Source organism: Nerophis ophidion, linkage group LG28 (assembly GCF_033978795.1).
Source record: "Nerophis ophidion isolate RoL-2023_Sa linkage group LG28, RoL_Noph_v1.0, whole genome shotgun sequence".
Classification (NCBI taxonomy): Eukaryota; Metazoa; Chordata; class Actinopteri; order Syngnathiformes; family Syngnathidae; genus Nerophis; species Nerophis ophidion.
Window position 1 is genome coordinate 24,727,508 of NC_084638.1, and position 18,967 is coordinate 24,746,474.

Sequence of the window (18,967 nt, forward strand, 5' to 3'; positions counted from 1 at the left end):
ACAGGAGGTAAATCACTGAAAAAAGGTTGAAAACCACTGCTGTATAAAACTACAAGACCACTTTATTTTCTTTTATTTCAAAACATCCGCTCCACTCTAACGTGTCGTCACTTCCGCTAAGGGCGGAAGTGATGACAAGTTATTGATGAGATAAAACTGACCTTATATCCACATATAACTGACTTTATACCGTGTAACAGCTTATAAAAGGAACATCACAAAAAGGAAAGCCCATAAACATAGTTTACATTAGTCTGCGCTCACATAGACGCTGTTCGTGCTTGGCTTTGTCCTGACTCGCTCGTTAGCTTAGCTTGTTAGCTGCTAACAAAGTCACGGAATTTGTTTAACATTCGGGGGAATTGAACTCACGCCATTGGGGTGAGAGGCAGATATGTAAGCCGTTCAGCCACACTTAGTTGTGATTGTGTGAAAATGTGCGAAAGCACCATCGCAGAATACGAGGAGGAATTTTGTCCAACAAAAGAGGAGAAGGAGCGACAACATCAACTACTGGACGCTTATTGTAAGAAACATCAAGTTGTGTTACACAGAACAGGTTTGTTTACTTCTTACTCTTACATGTTTACCAATTTAAAGCTTGAATATTAACATAATTCTAAAACTAAATAGATTGTCCATAAGAAAATGGGTTGTCTTGTGAGGATGATGCACTGCTTTGTTTTTATATTGTTCGTCAAATCGAGACAGTTTCAGACACACAATATTTATGGGAGGATGAAGTTCTTCTCAGTTTGTAACAGTGTGTATCAACATGTTTACACACAACTCACACTGTCGCCAAATATTTTACACTACAATCAATTCATAGTTTCATGTAAGGCTGGGCGATATATCGACATACTCTATACCAGGGGCCGGGAACCTTTTTGGTTGAGAGAGCCAAAATGCCAAATATTTTAGAACGTATTTCCGTAAGAGCCGTATAATATTTTTTTTAAACACTGAACACAAATAAACGCAGCAATTTTGAGGTAAAACCAACATTTATAGAGTATAATAGGTCTGTAATAACATTGTTATTCTGAAGCTAACTGTGGAGGGGGCGTGGCCTGAGGGCCTGCAGCGAACTAGGGTGTGCCAGGACTGGCCTCGAATTCAGCGACAGGTGCGTAGATGGCCCACCTGGGCCTTGTTATCTAATCACTTGTCGCTCTGTTATAAGCAACAGCCAGGAGGAAAGGCGAAGTTGGGGCTGGAGCCAGAGCGCGAGCAAGAACGAAAGAGAAGAATACAGTTGCTGGAAAGCAAATGAGAGACTTATTGAAAAATAAAACAATATTGTAACCCTAAAACAGGCTCTCATGTCGGCGCTTGGTGGTGTGAAGAACCCCCAGGAGGGCAAGCCCCACACTAACCAATAATAAATAAATAATTTCTTACCATTAACGCAACTTCTTGAACAGGTGCGGTAGAAAACGGATGGATGTATTAAAAATGCATGAGAATGCTTTATATTTTGAACATTATTTTTAACAATGTGATTACAAGTGGAATTATTCATTACTTATCGTGTTAAGCAACGTCAGCTCAGATTTATCTGAGAGCCAGATGCAGTCATCAAAGAGCCACATCTGGCTCTAGAGCCATAGGTTCCCTACCCCTGCTCTATACTGTATATCGCGGGTTTGTCTCTGTTCGATATAGAAAATGACTATATCGTGATATTCGAGTATACGTTCTCACGCAGTTGCTTTTAGCTGCGGGCATTACACTACAGCATGGGTGTCAAACTCTGGTCCGCGGGCCAAATCTGTAATTTAATTTGGCCCTTGAGGCAATATCAATTTAGCATTAGAGCTGGCCCGCCGCTGTTATACAGCGTCGGTGCCGCTGTAACACCGCATTCACCGCTAATACTAATACTTGCCAACCCTCCTAATTTTCCCGATAGACTCCCGAAGTTCAGTGCCCCTCCCGAAAATCTCCCGGCGCAACCATTCTCCCGAATTTCTACCGATTTCCACCTGGACAACTATATTGGGGGCGTGCATTTAAGGCACTGCCTTTAGCGTTCTCTACAACATGTCGTCCCGTCCGCTTTTCCTCCACACTAACAGTGTGTCACATAATATTTGTGGCTTTTACACACACACAAACACACACACACAAGTGAATGCAAGGCATACTTGGTCAACAGCCATACAGGTCACACTGAGGGTGGCCGTATAAACAACTTTAGCACTGTTACAAATATGCACCACACTGTGAACCCACGCCAAACAAGAATGACAAACACATTTCAGGTGAACATCCGCACCGTAACACAACAGAACAAATACCCAGAATCCCCTTGCAGCACTAACTCTTCCGGGAAACTTCCAGCAAACTGACCAATAATTAACGTTTTATTCATGCATTTTCTCTTGCTACTTCAAGGCTTGAATGTTTGGTTCATTCATTATTGTTATTTTATTTTCAAATTTATTATTAGCCGGTGGGAAAAAAATGATATTTACCTCAGAAGATTACAAATAGAAAAAAAGGCATTTCATTTTTATTTAAATTTTATTTGATAGGCCATTGATATTTTTTTTAATTATTATTATTATTATTTGAAACTGGATTTTGCATGTCACTACAGTTATATAAGCCTTGCTTGTTCAATATTTAATGCAAAGCTTGTTTGGGTCCCTATTAAAAGGTTCATTTGTTCAACCTTGTTCCGTTTAAAATTTTGGCCCACTCTGTATTTGAGTTTGACACCACTGCACTACAGGCTTTTCTCACTCTTTCTCGTCTCTCCTTCTCACAGAGACTTAAAGGCTTACTGAAAGCCACTACTAGCCACCACGCAGTCTGATAGTTTATATATCAATGATGAAATATTAACATTGCAACACATGCCAATACGGCCTTTTTAGTTTGCTAAATTGCAATTTTAAATTTCCCGGGACTTTTTTCTTGAAAACGTCGCGTAATGATGACGTGTACGCGTGACGTCACGGGCTGTTAGGAAATATGATAGCTGCACACACACACAGCTAAAAGTCGTCTGCTTTAACGGCATAATTACACAGTATTTTGGACATCTGTGTTGCTGAATCTTTTGCCATTTGTTCAATTAATATTGCAAAAGTCAAAGTAGAACAATGGAGATGGAAAGCTTTAGCCTTTAGCCACACAAACACACGGTGAGTCCTTGTTTAAAATTCACGGAGTTGAAACTTTCCTATGGATCACAGCAGACATGGATCCCGACCACTTGTCAACCAGGAAGTTTCGGTGAGAAAATTGTGGTTAAAAAGTCCCTACTTACCAGATATCAGCTGAGCTTGCGCCTCCCGTACAGCTGCCGTCGACTTCCACGAGACACTGCGCGTCAACGCCCGGCCGTGGACGTACACTTCCGACTATCAGGTACTGTTAAACTCACTAAAACACTAGCAATACAATAGAAAGATAAGGGATTTCCCAGAAATATCCTAGTAAATGTCTCTAAAAACATATGAATCCATCTCAATGCAACACGATTGCAATCGCGTTTTTATTTAAAAAATGTGTTTATTTTTTTTTGTAGTCCGTCGCTATCAATATCCTCAATCACAAATCTTTCATCCTCGCTCAAATTAATGGGGTGATTGTCGTTTTCTCGGTCCGAATAGCACTTTTTGTTGGAGACTCCCATTAAAAAGAATGTGAATGTATGAGGAGCCATCAACATGTGACGTCATCGTCTGCGACTTCCGGTAGAGGCAGGGCTTTTCTCTTAGCACCGAAAGTTGCGAACTTTATCGTGGATGTTCTCTACTAAATCCTTTCAGCAAAAATAGGGCAATATCGCGAAATGATCAAGTATGACACATAGAATGGACCTGCTATTCCCGTTTAAATAAGAAAATCTAATTTCAGTAGGCAACGTCACACCCCCTCCCCGAGCAGAGAGGTAGCTACATGGGTAACAATTGCTGTGTTGCTAACGGTGCGTTGCGAGTGGTAATACGAGAGAGAGAAGGTTCGAATCTGGTAACAAATGGCGGAAGAATTAATTCCCAAGAAAAACAGCACGGGATCCATCGTCTGGCGGTGGTTTGGCTTCAAGCGGGAATATGTTGAACAATTATGCGGCAAAAGCGTTGCTACAAAATAGTAGCAGCACTACTAATTTGTAGCATCATTTCAAAAGTCACCCGCCAGAGAATGAAGAGTGCGTGAAACCGCATGTCAACATCTCTGTTCGGCGCCACACCCACAAAATGCCAGGCAACAATTTCCAGATCAACACTGCATGAAAAAAATCATGTCCGCAGGAACCTAGCACGTAGTGAAAGACATACACTATTTGATTTCCTATTATGCAGCTCATTTTTATTTGACAGTTATTGAAATTTCTGGTGTGACATCATGCACAAAAGTGCACTTCATTTGTTTTAAACTAATGTAGTGGCTGTCTGTACAAAATGTGCACTTTAATTCAGTGTTGTTTTGATATGTCATCTTAGTGACATCATGCACAAAAGTGCATTAATAGCTTGTTTTAAAATATTTCTAACAATCCTGCACTTTGTGTTTTGGAAATGACATGAAGGTTTGCGCTACTGCTTAATAACTGTTTAATAAATGCAGTTTTGTTCAATTGACTTAGTTATGATTTCCCTCTCTGCATGAAAGTTTAAAATGAGCATATATTAATGCAGTATGAAGAAGAATGTTTTAATGTAGACACATAGAATCATCATACTGCTGTGATTATATGTATCAAGTGTTCATTCAAGGCTAAGGCAAAACATTGCGATATATATCGTGTATCGTGACATGGCCTAAAAATATCGAGATATTAATAAAAGGCCATATCGCCCAGCCCTGGTTTCGTGTCTAATTTCACTTCCTAATACATCAATAAGTGAAAGTAAACATTTATTGTCAATCATCTTTCAATAACCAACATAGTAAACACTTGATTTACAAAACCCAAAACCTATGAAGTTGGCACGTTGTTTAATTTGTAAATAAATAACAGAATACAACAATTTGCGAATCCTTTTCAACTTATATTCAACTGAATGTACTGCAAAGACAAGATATTTAATGTTTTTGTGTGCAAATAATCATTAACTTGAAATTTAATAGCAGCTACACTTGCAAACAAGTTGTCACAGGGGCATTTTTACCACTGTGCAACATGGCCTTTCCATTTAACAACACTAAGTAAAGGTTTGGGAACTGAGGGGACAATTATTTGTAAATTTTCAGGTGAATTTTTTTCCCCCAGTCTTGCTTGATGTACAGTTTAATTTGTTCAACAGTCTGGGGTGTCCGTTGTGGTATTTCAGGCTTCACAATACGCCACACATTTTCAATGGGAGACAGGTCTGGACTGCAGGCAGGCCAGTCTAGTACCCACACTCTTCGTGTTGTAACACATGGCTAGGCATTGTCTTTCAGAAATAAGCAGGGGCGTCCATGATGACGTTGCTTGGATGGCAACATATGTTGCTCCAAAACCTGTATGTACCTTTCAGCATTAATGGTGCCTTCACAGATGTGTTAGTTACCCATGCCTTGGGCACCAATACACCCCCATACCATCACACATGCTGGCTTTTGAATTTTGCACCTATAGTGTTTTTCCTCTTTGTTCTGGAGGACACGACATCCACAACTTCATAATATGAATGTTTTAAGTAGTTTTGGGATGAAGATTTATTTAAATATTGTTTCAAATTAGGTTAGAATTACGTCATTACAAGGTTATGATTCAGGCTAAGGTTTAGGTGAGGCCAACATGAATACAGAAAAATGGTTCCTTACTTCTCACTAAGCTACATGGCAGCTTTGTAAAGTTCTTGTCATGAAGTGGTGGTGACGAACCCCAAGATGGAGAGATGGCAGGCTTGGTACAAAAAAAACATGGTTTAGATCAGGGGTAGGGAACCTATGGCTCGCGAGCCAGATGTGGCTCTTTTGATGACTGCATCTGGCTCTCAGATAAATCTTAGCTAACATTGCTTAACACGATAATTATGAATAATTCCGCTGGAATTCACAGTGCTAAAAATAAAGTTAAAAATATAAAACATTCTCATGCATTTAAATCTATCCATCCGTTTTTTATCACACCTGTTCAAGAAGTCGCATTAATGGTAAGAAGTATTTTATGTCACGATGGGGGGGGGGGGGGTCGGAGCTTGCTGCGGGGTCGTTCTCCCAGGAAGGCAGACAGACTACTCGGGACATGGCATTTAGGTAAAAACATGACTTAATTTAAACTAAAAAAAAAGATACAAACAAAAATCGCTCATAGCGGAGGCACAACTTGGGCTAAGAAGAAAGCTAAGGCATAAACAGACTAAGAACATAAATCAAACAAAACTTACTTGGCATGGCATGAAGCACGAAACAATGCAAGGCATGAAACAAGTCAGCACAGAGCAAGAAAAGATCATATTGACGCCAGGGCGACTGACTGGCAAAAACAAGCTTAAATACTGCCTCTGATTAGTGCTCGGGAAGCAGTTGAGCGGGTATTTTGTCCACCAGAGGCAGGTGGACAAAATGAGTAACCAAGGAAACCAGACAAGGGAGTGGGAAAAAAACCAGGAACTTAAATGATAAATGATAAATGGGTTGTACTTGTATAGCGCTTTTCTACCTTCAAGGTACTCAAAGCGCTTTGACACTACTTCCACATTTACCCATTCACACACACATTCACACACTGATGGAGGGAGCTGCCATGCAAGGCGCCAACTTAAAGAGTCCAAAAGACAAACAGCACATGGCCAAACAAAAACATGATCAACAGACATGACATTATATTTATTATTGGTTAGCTTCAGAATAACAATGTTATGAAAAAGAATAAGAGACTTATTATACTCTAAAAATGTTGGTCTTACTTAAAAATGCACGCATTTAGTTGTATTCAGTGTTAAAAGATATGATATGGCTCTCACGGAAATACATTTTGAAATATTTGGCTTTCATGGCTCTCTCAGCCAAAAAGGTTCCCGACCCCTGGTTTAGATGTTAAAAAAAACGCAAGGAAAACACGAACCAGGAAATAGTGACAGGAGTCAGGATCCAGGGAATAGCTCACAACTTACAAGAAACAGGCATTCCACAACATACAGCAAACAATACCCCAGCAATGACTGGGGGGCAAGGCAGGTATAAATAGCAGCCGACTGATTGACACCAGGTGTGGTCAGGTGCCAATCAGTCACAGCTGAGGGGAACAGCGCTAAGCAGGAAACTGAACAACAATAAGGAAATATAACACAAACAGGGGGAAAACTCAAATATAACCAAAACTGTCAGTGACAAACCTGACAGTTCTGATATGACGTTTAGGAATGTTTCGGCTCATTGTTCTAAATTGCCCCCTATTTAAAATTCCAAGCCTTATTTTTAGTCACTCTTCTGCTTTTGAAGTAAATTTAGTGGCTGGGACAAAATGAACTATTTCTTGTGCTTTGGTTTGGTTTGCTTTGGTTTCTGCTTGGTTCAGTTACACACTTTTAACACAGGAGACAAATAATCTGTTTGTGTTAACTAGGGGTGTAACGGTACACAAAAATTTCGGTTCGGTACGTACTTCGGTTTAGAGGTCACGGTTCGGTTCATTTTCAGTACAGTAAGAAATCAACAAAATATAAATTTTTGGGTTATTTATTTACCAAATTTGTAAACAATGGCTTTATCCTTTTAACATTGGGAACACTATAATAATTCTGCCCACGTTAATCCACATTAAACTGCCTCAAGTTGTTGCTTTGATTGAATAAAATGACAAAACATTTCTTCTACATATAAAAAGTTTAACATTAATCAGTTTCCATTGAAACTGTTTGTCAACTCATCATGTTTAATTTATTACAGCATTTGGGAAGCCTGTAGTTGACTTTTATTATGTAAATGTTGTATTTTTATCAACATGTGATAGCAGGGACCCTGCTATTCAAAACTAGGCTGCTGCATTACTAATGATTCATGTAACTATAGCTGAAAAAATAGTACAATTGCAATAGGAGAGACTATTCATCCCTAAACACAATGGAGTTCAATGAAATAACAGACAGACAGGGCTTTGCTGCACACACACACACACACACACACACACACACACACACACACACACACACAGAAAAATGAGCTAACGTTACGCTAAAAGCTAATTAGCCTTTATCTCAAGCCTATACTGTGTGTGAGCTGAGCTGCAGTTTAAGTTTCTAGAAGGTCAACGGGCTCATAGTGATATTTGTAATAGTTGTGACTGGGAAGTGTTTAGTATAATTTGGGTAGAGTCTGCTCCTCCCCTGCTAGACGAATATCTGCTCGACGCTAAAGCATTGACTACATCGTTCTAAAGTCTGAATACGCACTGCTGATTGGCTGTTACATCGCTCTGAATACGCACTGCTGATTGGCTTTGTATGTAACCAATCAGATGGTTGTGTGGGCGGGACGATGAGGCAGAGACAGAGGCAGAAAGCAGAGCAGCTTGTGAAGACTTCTGCTTCCGAACCTGTTCGGTACGCCCGCGTGCCGAACCGAAACCCCCGTACCGAAACGGTTCGATACAAATACACGTACCGTTACACCCCTAGTGTTAACAGTGTCAGTCAAAAATGATTCATATTCTCCTTGTTTTTAACCAACAGACATCCAGCAGCCTCCACACATTAAAGAGGAAGTGTGGATCACTCAGGAGGGAGAGTGTCATCTCGGGCAGGAGGAGGATGATCTCAGCAAGTTTCTTTTCTCTGTGAAGACTGAAGAGCATGAAGACAAACCACCTGAGTCCGCACAGCTTCATCACAGTCCAAGTAAGCACAACATCCACATATCATCTAATACAACATTAGTAACACATTTAATCCAGGGTCTGAATGACCATTTAAAAAATTTGCTTTATTAATCATCAACAATATCAATCAATCAATCTTTATTTATGTAGCCCTAAATCACAAGTGTCTCAAAGGGCTGCACAAGCCACAACAACATCCGCGGATCAGCGCCCACATAAGGTCAAGGAAAAACTCACAACCCAGTGGGACGTCGTTGAGAATGACAATGAGAAACCTTGGAGAGGACCGCAAATGTGGGAAAACCCCCCCACCCTTTAGGGAAGACCGAATGCAATGAACGTAGAGTGGGTCTGACATAATATTGTGAAAGTCCAGTCCATAGTGGATCTAACATAATAGTGAGAGTCCAGTCCATAATTGGGCCAGCAGGAGACCATCCCGAGCGGAGACGGGTCAGCAGCACAGAGATGCCCCCAACCGATGCACGGGCGAGTGGTCCACCCCGCTCATTTAATGTAATTTCCCTTACCTCATGTGGTCAAATGAAGGAAAACATTTAGTATGGCTACTGTTTATTTACCTTCAGCAGCGCTCTTGTCAGCATATTTTTAAAGGGGAACATTATCAGCAGACCTATGTAAGCGTCAATATATACCTTGATGGTGCAGAAAAAAGACCATTTATTTTTTTTACCGATTTCCGAACTCTAAATGGGTGAATTTTGGCGAATTAAACGCCTTTCTGTTTATCGCGCTGGAGGCGATGACGTCAGAATGTGACGTCGCCGAGGTAACACAACCACCATTTTCATTTTCAACACATTGTAAACACCGGGTCTCAGCTCTGTTATTTTCCGTTTTTTTGACTATTTTTTGGAACCTTGGAGACATCATGCCTCGTCGGTGTGTTGTCGGAGGGTGTAACAACACTAACAGGGAGGGATTCAAGTTGCACCACTGGCCCGAAGATGCGAAAGTGTCTGCTGCCAGACCCCCATTGAATGTGCCAAAATGTCTCCACATTTTACCGGCGATGCTAAGGCAGACATGGCACAGAGATGTATGGATAACCTGCAGATGCATTTGCAACGATAGTCAACGAAATCACAAAGGTGAGTTTTGTTGATGTTGACTGCCAGCTAATCGATGCTAACATGCTACGCTAATCGATGGTAACATACTATTTACCGGCGGTGCTAAAGCAGACATGGTACAGAGATGTATGGATAACCTGCAGATGCATTTGCAACTATATTACGTTTCCTTCCACCCACATTTAATGCGAAAAAAACACTTACCAATCGACTGATTTAAGTTGCTCCAGTGTCAAAAGATGCAAAAGTCCTGATCGTTTGGTCCGCACATTTTACCGGCAATGCTAACGCAGCTATTCGGCCATGACTATGAATTCGCTCAATAGCTTCAGTTTCTTCTTCAATACTTTCATACTCCAACCATTTATTTCAATACATGCGTAATCTGTTGAATCGTTTAGGTCGCTGAAATCCGAGTTTGAATCCGAGCTAATGTCGCTATATCTTGCTGTGGTATTCCCATTGTTTGTTTACATTAGCAGCACTGTGTGACGTCACAGGGAAATGGCCAGTGTCTTCGCAGAGAGCCGAAAATAAGGCACTTTAAAGCTTTATTTAGGGATATTCCGAGACCGGTAAAATTTTGAAAAAAACTTCAAAAAATACAACGAGCCACTGGGAACTGATTTTTATTGTTTTTAACCCTTTTGAAATTGTGATAATGTTCACCTTTAATGTAATTTCCCTATCCTCATGTGGTCAAATGAAGGAAAACATTCAGTATGGCTACTGTTTATTTACCTTCAGCAGCGCTCTTGTCAGCATATTTTTAAAGGGGAACATTATCACAATTTCAGAAGGGTTAAAACCAATAAAAATCATTTCCCAGTGGCTTATTTTATTTTTCAAAGTTTTTTCGAAATTTTACCCATTATGGAATATCCCCAATAAAGGCTTTAAAGTGCCTGATATTCGCTATCTGTGTATCCCCCCCCCCCCATTTCCTGTGACGTCACTGCGTGACGCCAATACAAACAAACATGGCAGATAGCACAGCAAGATATAGCGACATTAGCTCGCATTCAGACTCGGATTTCAGCGCCTTAAGCAATTCAACAGAATACTCATGTATTGAAATGGATGGTTGGAGTGTGGAGGCAGATAGCGAAAACGAAATTAAAGAAAAAACTGAAGCTATTGAGCCATATCACAACAGACAAAGGCAACGAGGACGAATTCGGCGATCGCCTTCTAACCAACGATGTCATCTTTTGACCACTGGAGCAACTTAAGTCCGTCGATTGGTAAGTGTTTGTTTGGCATTAAATGTGGGTGGAGGGAAAGGCTGGATGCAAAAATAGCTACAAATGTACATATACCTAGCCTATATAGCATGTTAGCATCGATTAGCTAGCAGTCATGCCGTGAGCAAATATGTCTGATTAGCACATAAGTTAATAACACCAACAAAACTCCCCTTTGTGATTTCGTAGACTTTATCGTTGGAAATGCATTTGCTTTGAGGGTCGCAGGATATCCACACATCTCTGTCGTAGCATAGCTGTCGTCGGTAAAATGAGCAGAACAAACGAGGGACTTTCGCATCTTTTGACCACTGGTGTACTTGAATCCGTCAATTGGTAAGTGTTTGTTTGGCATTAAATGTGGGTGGAGGGAAAGGCTGGATGCAAATATAGCTACAAATGTACATATAGCTCGCCTAAATAGCATGTTAGCATCGATTAGCTGGCAGTCATGCCGTGACCAAATATGTCTGATTAGCACATAAGTCAAAAACATTAATAAAACTCACCTTTGTGATTTCGTAGACTTTATCGTTGGAAATGCATTTGCTTTGAGTGTCGCAGGATATCCACACATCTCTGTCGTAGCATAGCTGTCGTCGGTAAAATGTGAAGAACAAGCGAGGGACTTTCGCATCTTTTGACCACTAGTGCACTTGAATCCGTCGATTGGTATGTGTTTGTTTGGCATTAAATCTGGGTGGAGGGAAAGGCTAGATGCAAATATAGCTACAAATGAGGCAAAATGATGCAATAGGTACATACAGCTAGCCTAAATAGCATGTTAGCATCGATTAGCATGCCGTGACCATTGATATGTCTGATTAGCACACTCCACGTAAGTCAATTTGAAACCTTCTCTGTTGGTGTTGTTACACCCTCCGACAACACACCGACGAGGCATGATGTCTCCAAGGTACGGAAAACAGTCGAAAAAACGGAAAATAACAGAGCTGATTTGACATTTGTGTGTAATGTGTTTGAGAAAATGGCGGATTGCTTCCCGTTGTAACGTCACGGGTGAAAGGTCATCGTTCAAACAGCGAACATTGAAAGGCGTTTCAATCGCCAAATTCACCCATTTAGAGTTCGGAAATCGGTTAAAAGAAATATATGGTCTTTTTTCTGCAACATCAAGGTATATATTGACGCTTACATAGGTCTGCTGATAATGTTCCCCTTTAAGGTTTCACGGCCAAAATCATAAAAGACATACAGTAAAGGCCAAAAGTTTGGACACACCTTGTCATTCAATGTGTTATCTTTATTTTCAAGACTATTAGATTGTCACTTAAAGGGGAACATTATCACAATTTCAAAAGGGTTAAAAACAATAAAAATCAGTTCCCAGTGGCTTGTTGTATTTTCTGAAGTTTTTAAAAAAAATTTACCGGTCCCGGAATATCCCTAAATAAAGCTTTAAAGTGCCTTATTTTCGGCTCTCTGCGAAGACACTGGCCATTTCCCTGTGACGTCACACAGTGCTGCCAATGTAAACAAACAATGGGAATACCACAGCAAGATATAGCGACATTAGCTCGGATTCAGACTCTGATTTCAGCGACTTAAGCGATTCAACAGATTACGCATGTATTGAAACAGATGGTTGGGGTATGAAAGTATTGAAGAAGAAACGGAAGCTATTGAGCGAATAGCTATTGACGCTATTCATAGCCACAGCATGGCCGAATAGCCGCGTTAGCATCGCAGGTAAAATGTGCGGACCAAACGATCAGGACTTTCGCATCTTTTGACACTGGAGCAACTTAAATCTGTCGATTGGTAAGTGTTTTTTTCGCATTAAATGTGGGTGAAAGGAAACGTAATATAGTTGCAAATGCATCTGCAGGTTATCCATACATCTCTGTGCCATGTCTGCTTTAGCACCGCCGGTAAATAGCATGTTAGCATCGATTAGCTCGCAATCACGCCGCGACCAAATATGTCTGATTAGCACATAAGTCAACATCAACAAAACTCACCTTTGGGATTTCATTGACTTTATCATTGCAAACGCATCTGCAGGTTATCCATACATCTCTGTGCCATGTCTGTCATCACCGGTAAATAGCAAGTTAGCATCGGTTAGCGTAGCATTTTAGCATCAATTAGCTGGCAGTCACGCCGCAACAAAATATGTCTGATTAGCACATAAGTCAACATCAACAAAACTCACCTTTGGGATTTCATTGACTTTATCGTTGCAAATGCATCTGCAGGTTATCCATACATCTCTGTGCCATGTCTGTCATCGCCGGTGAAATGTGAAGACACTTTGGCACATTCAATGGAGGTCTGGCGGCAGACACTTTGGCATCTTCGGGCCAGTGGTGCAACTTGAATCCCTCCCTGTTAGTGTTGTTACACCCTCCGACAACACACCGACGAGGCATGATGTCTCTAAGGTTCCAAAAAATAGTCAAAAAACGGAAAATAAGAGAGCTGAGACCCGGTGTTTGTAATGTGTTGAAAATGAAAATGGCGGGTGTGTTACCTCGGTGACGTCACAACGTGACGTCATCACCACCAGAGCAATAAACAGAAAGGCGTTTAATTCGCCAAAATTCACCCATTTAGAGTTCGGAAATCGGTTAAAAAAATATATGGTCTTTTTTCTGCACCATCAAGGTATATATTGACGCTTACATAGGTCTGGTGATAATGTTCCCCTTTAAGGCATCAAAACTATGAATGGACACATGGGGAGTTATGTACTTAACAAAAAAAAAAAGATGAAATAACTGAAAACATGTTTTGTATTCAAGTTTTTTCAAAATAGCCTCCCTTTACTCTGATTACTGCTTTGCACACTTTGGGCATTCTCTCGATGAGCTTCAAGCACACCTGTGAAGTGAAAATCATTTTAGGTGACTACCTCTTGAAGCTCATCGGGAGAATACGCTGGAAGTGAAGAGTGTTTGTAAGATGAGAGGAATTGTCTTGAAGGACATTTCCTGAAACTGTCATCAAAATGTATTCATAACTATTCGAGGTATTTTGCTAACAAACAGACAAATAAATCCTGGCAAAAGCATAATCTTTTTGGCAGAGGTAAGAAAGTCTCCAGTCTGCATGGAGGTAATCACAGAAAAAAAAGAAGATGTTTAATGCATCCACTGACGTAACTCAGGCAAAATACGTCACTAACTTTTTAAGTTCTAAACGGCCCGTTTGGAGCAAGTTGGGAAGAAGGCTGGATTGTTTTATAAATACGTTCACATGTTTTCTCTTCCGTCGTTTTTATGTTCATCGTAAGACCAAAAAGCGTCCATACGTCCAAAAGGTTCCAGAGTTTTCCACTATGCTCGCCCGCACTGCGCAGTGGATCATGAGTGATGTAGTTTACTTTTCAGACTGGCCCACTCAAAAGAGCCAGAAAAAGACTACACTGACAGAAGTACTCCACATTATCGTTTGCCACAACATTATCGTGAACATTTTAAATGTAAATACTGCAGAATTTACAATACCTTACATTCCTATATTTGGCTGCTACTTCTTCTTCTACGGGGTTTCTCTTCTACGGGGTTTCTGCTAATCTTCATGCTTTTGCAACAGCTGGCTTCCTGCCGTGTAACTACACAAACTACTGCATTTTAAGGGAATGAGGTATTGGAAGAGAGAGAATTAATAAATGGGAAAAACTTAATTGAAAATTAAGTTTAAATAAATAGAAAATCTAAATGATCAACAATAATAATAATAATAATGATAATGGATTTGATTTAAATCGCGCTTTTCTATTGTTAGATACTCAAAGCGCTCACAGAGAAGTGGGAACCCATCATTCATTCACACATCGGTGGTGGTAAGCTACATCTGTAGCGACAGCTGCCTTGGGGTAGACTGACGGAAGCGTGGCTGCCAGTTTGTGCCTACGGCCCCTCCGACCACCGCCAATCATTCATTCATCATTCATTCACCGGTGTGAGCGGGCACCGGGGGTAAAGGTGAAGTGTCCTGCCCAAGGACACAACGGCAGCGATTTGGATGTCAATAGGTGGGAAGCGAACCTGCAACCCTCAGGTTTCTGGCACAAGCGCTCTACCCACTACGCCATGCCGCCCCAACAAGGCAGTTTTCCTTCCGTTAAAAGGTCGAAATGTGGTTTTATTTATATTCATCTAGTCTTTTATTTATTTCAAATTCTATCTCTATACTTGATGGTGTCCACAAATTAGTCTTTTCCTAGTAAATATGAATTGAATTTTCATGCTTTAGTAGTGATTTTTTTATTGAATGTGTTTCAATTTAATTTTAAATTATTTTAATTAAAAAAAAAACACTATTTATTCTGTAGATGTCAAGCAGCTGCTTGGTCGCCAAGAAAACCCTTCCCCTCAGTCACTGGAGGGGAGCTCCACTTTGAAGCAGGATGATTCACAGCCCCCCCACATTAAAGAGGAAGAGGAGGAATGTTGGATCACTCGGGAGGGAGAGTGTCTTCTAGGGCGGGAGCAGGATGATCTCACCAAGTTTCCACTGACTGTTGTCTCCGCGACGACTGAAGACCATGAGGACCATCAGACAAAGTCCTCACAGCATCAACACAGTCCAAGTGAGGAGAAGAGAGCTGTGGAACGTCCAAGCAGCAGCTCAACACAACACATGACAACAGAAGCTGATGGAGACCACTGTGGAGGATCACAAGCAGACAAGCTCTTAGCTCCACTATCAGATAATGACGATACAACGTCACACGTTAATGTAAATACGAACTCACACATACAAACACACACAGGAGTAAAACCCTCAGGTTGTTCAGTTTGTGATAAAAGATTTTCCGACAGAAGTAAAATGCAAACACACTTGGGAACGCACACAGGAAAAAAAACGTTTAGTTGTTCAGTTTGCGGCAAACACTTTCCCAACAAAAGTAAAATGCAAAGACATATGAGAACGCACACAGGAGAAAGACCTTTCAGTTGTTCAGTTTGCGCAAAAGACTTTGTTCGAAACTGTCATTTGACTGAACACATGCGGACGCACACAGGAGAAAAACCCTTCATTTGCTCCAACTGCGGCAAAAGGTTTTCTCAAAGCAGAAGGCTGCTGACACACATGAGAACACACACAGGAGAAAAACCTTTCATTTGCTCAAACTGTGGGAAAAGGTTTTCCAAAAACTCAAATTTGACTCAACACATGAAAACGCACTCAGGAGAAAAACCTTTCAATTGTTCAGTTTGCGGGAAAAGATTCTCCAACAAAAGATATGTGCAATCGCACATGCAAATGCACACAGGAGAAAAACCTTTTTGCTGTTCAGTGTGTGGTAAAACATTCTCTGACAAACGTAATTTGCATAAACACTTGAGAACACACACGGGAGAAAAACCCTTCAGTTGTGTAGTGTGTGGCAAAAGATTCTCTGACAAAAGCAATATGCAAGCACACATCAGAATACACACAAAAACTAAAACTTTTGGAAGTCCTCTCTGAATGGAATTCTGATGATGTTTGTGATGAAGGTGGTTGATTGATCTGTTAACGACTGCTTTTTGTGACCAACTTTTACTTTTGGTTCCTGAAAGTGGATTCTTGAAGCTTTTTTGACAACCTGGCTGTACAAAGACGCCTGGATTTAGACTGTTTTGTGTATTAGAAACACTGACTCATTGGTAAATATGTAGACGGATAGATAGATATATAGATTGTACTTTATTGATTCCTTCAGAACAGTTCCCTCAGGAAAATTAAAATTCCAGCAGCAGTGTACAGAATGGAGATATAATTTCAAAAGTAAATAATACATAAAGGGGGTATATGTTATTGTTTTGCATCGCCTGTCATCCTAGTACCTGCCCTCCCCCCAGAGAGGAGTTGTAGAGTCTAATGGCGTGTGGGACAAAGGAGTTTTTTAGTCTATTAGCCCTGCACTTGGGATGAAGCAGTCTTGCACTGAACAGGCTCCTCCGGCTACTGATAACGCTATACAGAGGGTGACTGGCAAAATCCATGATGCTCACTAGTTTTTCCGGGATCACGCGGCAGTAAAGATAATGTGGCGTAAAACTGAATGTATAATAAAGTGGTCAAACAAAGTTATAAACAGCAATCCAAATGTTGTCCTCCTAATTCCTGACTTGCACAGGTGAATGCACATCCAATGAATACTTTCTGTAGACGTATAACACAGCCACACACCTATGGCCAGGTGACCAGCAGCCTGCAAACAGACCCACTCACACACTGATCCTCTGAATCTTTACCCTGTTTCTCACACACCAGCTCTCGATAATCACTACGCAAATAGGACAACGTTTAGTATGTTTTCCTGTTTAACAAATAACTGTCAATAGAAAGTGAAGGTCATTTAAATATTTATTTGAAATCTAGAATAAGTACATTCTACAAACCCCGTTTCCATTTGAGTTGGGAAATTGTGTTAGATGTAAATATAAACGGAATACAATGATTTGCAAATCCTGTTCAACCCATATTCAGTTGAATATGCTACAAAGACATGATATTTGATGTTCAAACTCATAAACTAAATTTTTTTTTGCAAATAATTAACTTTGAATTTCATGGCTGCAACACGTGCCAAAGTAGTTGGGAAAGGGCATGTTCACCACTGTGTTACATCACCTTTTCTTTTAAAGGGGAACATTATCAGCAGACCTATGCAAGCGTCAATATATACCTTGATGGTGCAGAAAAAAGACCATCTATTTTTTTAACCGATTTCCGAACTCTAAATGGGTGAATTTTGGCGAATTAAACGCCTTTCTGTTTATCGCGCTGGATGCGATGACGTCGCCGAGGTAACACACGCACCATTTTCATTTTCAACACATTACAAACACCGGGTCTCAGCTCTGTTATTTTCCGTTTTTTTGACTATTTTTTGGAACCTTGGAGACATCATGCCTTGTCGGTGTGTTGTCGGAGGGTGTAACAACACTAACAGGGAGGGATTCAAGTTGCACCACTGGCAAGAAATCTGCCGCCAGACCCCCATTGAATGTGCCAGAGTGTCTCCACATTTTACCGGCGATGCTAAGGCAGACATGGCACAGAGATGTATGGATAACCTGCAGATGCATTTGCAACGATAGTCAACGAAATCACAAAGGTGAGTTTTATTGATGTTGACTGCCAGCTAATCGATGCTAACATGCTATTTACCGGCGGTGCTAAAGCAGACATAGCACAGAGATGTATGGATAACCTGCAGATGCGTTTGCAACTGTATTACGTTTCCTTCCACCCACATTTAATGCGAAAAAAACACTTACCAATCGACGGATTTAAGTTGCTCCAGTGTCACAAGATGCAAAAGTCCTGATCGTTTGGTCCGCACATTTTACCGGCGATGCTAACGCAGCTATTCGCCCATGCTATGGCTATGAATAGCGTCAATAGCTATTCGCTCAATAGCTTCAGTTTCTTCTTCAATACTTTCATACTCCAACCATCTGTTTCAATACATGCGTAATCTGTTGAATCGCTTAAATCGCTGAAATCCGAGTTTGAATCCGAGCTAATGTCACTATATCTTGCTGTGGTATTCGCCGTTGTTTGTTTACATTGGCAGCACTGTGTGACGTCACAGGGAAATGGCCAGTGTCTTCGCAGAGAGCGAAAATAAGGCACTTTAAAGCTTTATTTAGGGATATTCCGAGACCGGTAAAATTTTGAAAAAAAATTCAAAAAATACAACAAGCCACTGGGAACTGCTTTTTATTGTTTTTAACCCTTTTGAAATTGGGATAATGTTCCCCTTTAACAACACTCAATAAACGTTTGGGAACTGATGAAAATAATTGTTGAAGCTTTGAAGGTGTAATTCTTTCCCATTCTTGTTTTATATAGAGCTTTAGTCGTTCAACAGTCCGGGGACTCCGCTGTCGTAT

General features: G+C 40.6%; 2 protein-coding genes across 5 annotated transcripts in view; both read left to right on the forward strand.

The window, feature by feature from the left end:
• Positions 1-18,967, forward strand: part of LOC133544984 (gastrula zinc finger protein XlCGF57.1-like) — a 202,805-nt gene that overhangs the window by 96,128 nt on the left and 87,710 nt on the right. The window lies entirely within an intron of this gene.
• Positions 95-17,166, forward strand: LOC133544994 (zinc finger protein 436-like). Its single transcript, XM_061890269.1, has 3 exons — positions 95-559; positions 8,625-8,789; positions 15,409-17,166. Exons 1-3 carry the CDS (start codon positions 436-438, stop codon positions 16,548-16,550), a joined length of 1,431 nt encoding a protein of 476 aa, XP_061746253.1. The 5' UTR covers positions 95-435; the 3' UTR covers positions 16,551-17,166.

Coding starts and splice junctions, on each gene's coding strand:
- LOC133544994 (XM_061890269.1), top strand. CDS start 436: ATGTGCGAAAGCACCATCGCAGAATACGAGGAGGAATTTTGTCCAACA. Junction 560..8,624: donor AGTTGTGTTACACAGAACAG/GTTTGTTTACTT, acceptor TTTAACCAACAG/ACATCCAGCAGCCTCCACAC. Junction 8,790..15,408: donor ACAGCTTCATCACAGTCCAA/GTAAGCACAACA, acceptor TTTATTCTGTAG/ATGTCAAGCAGCTGCTTGGT.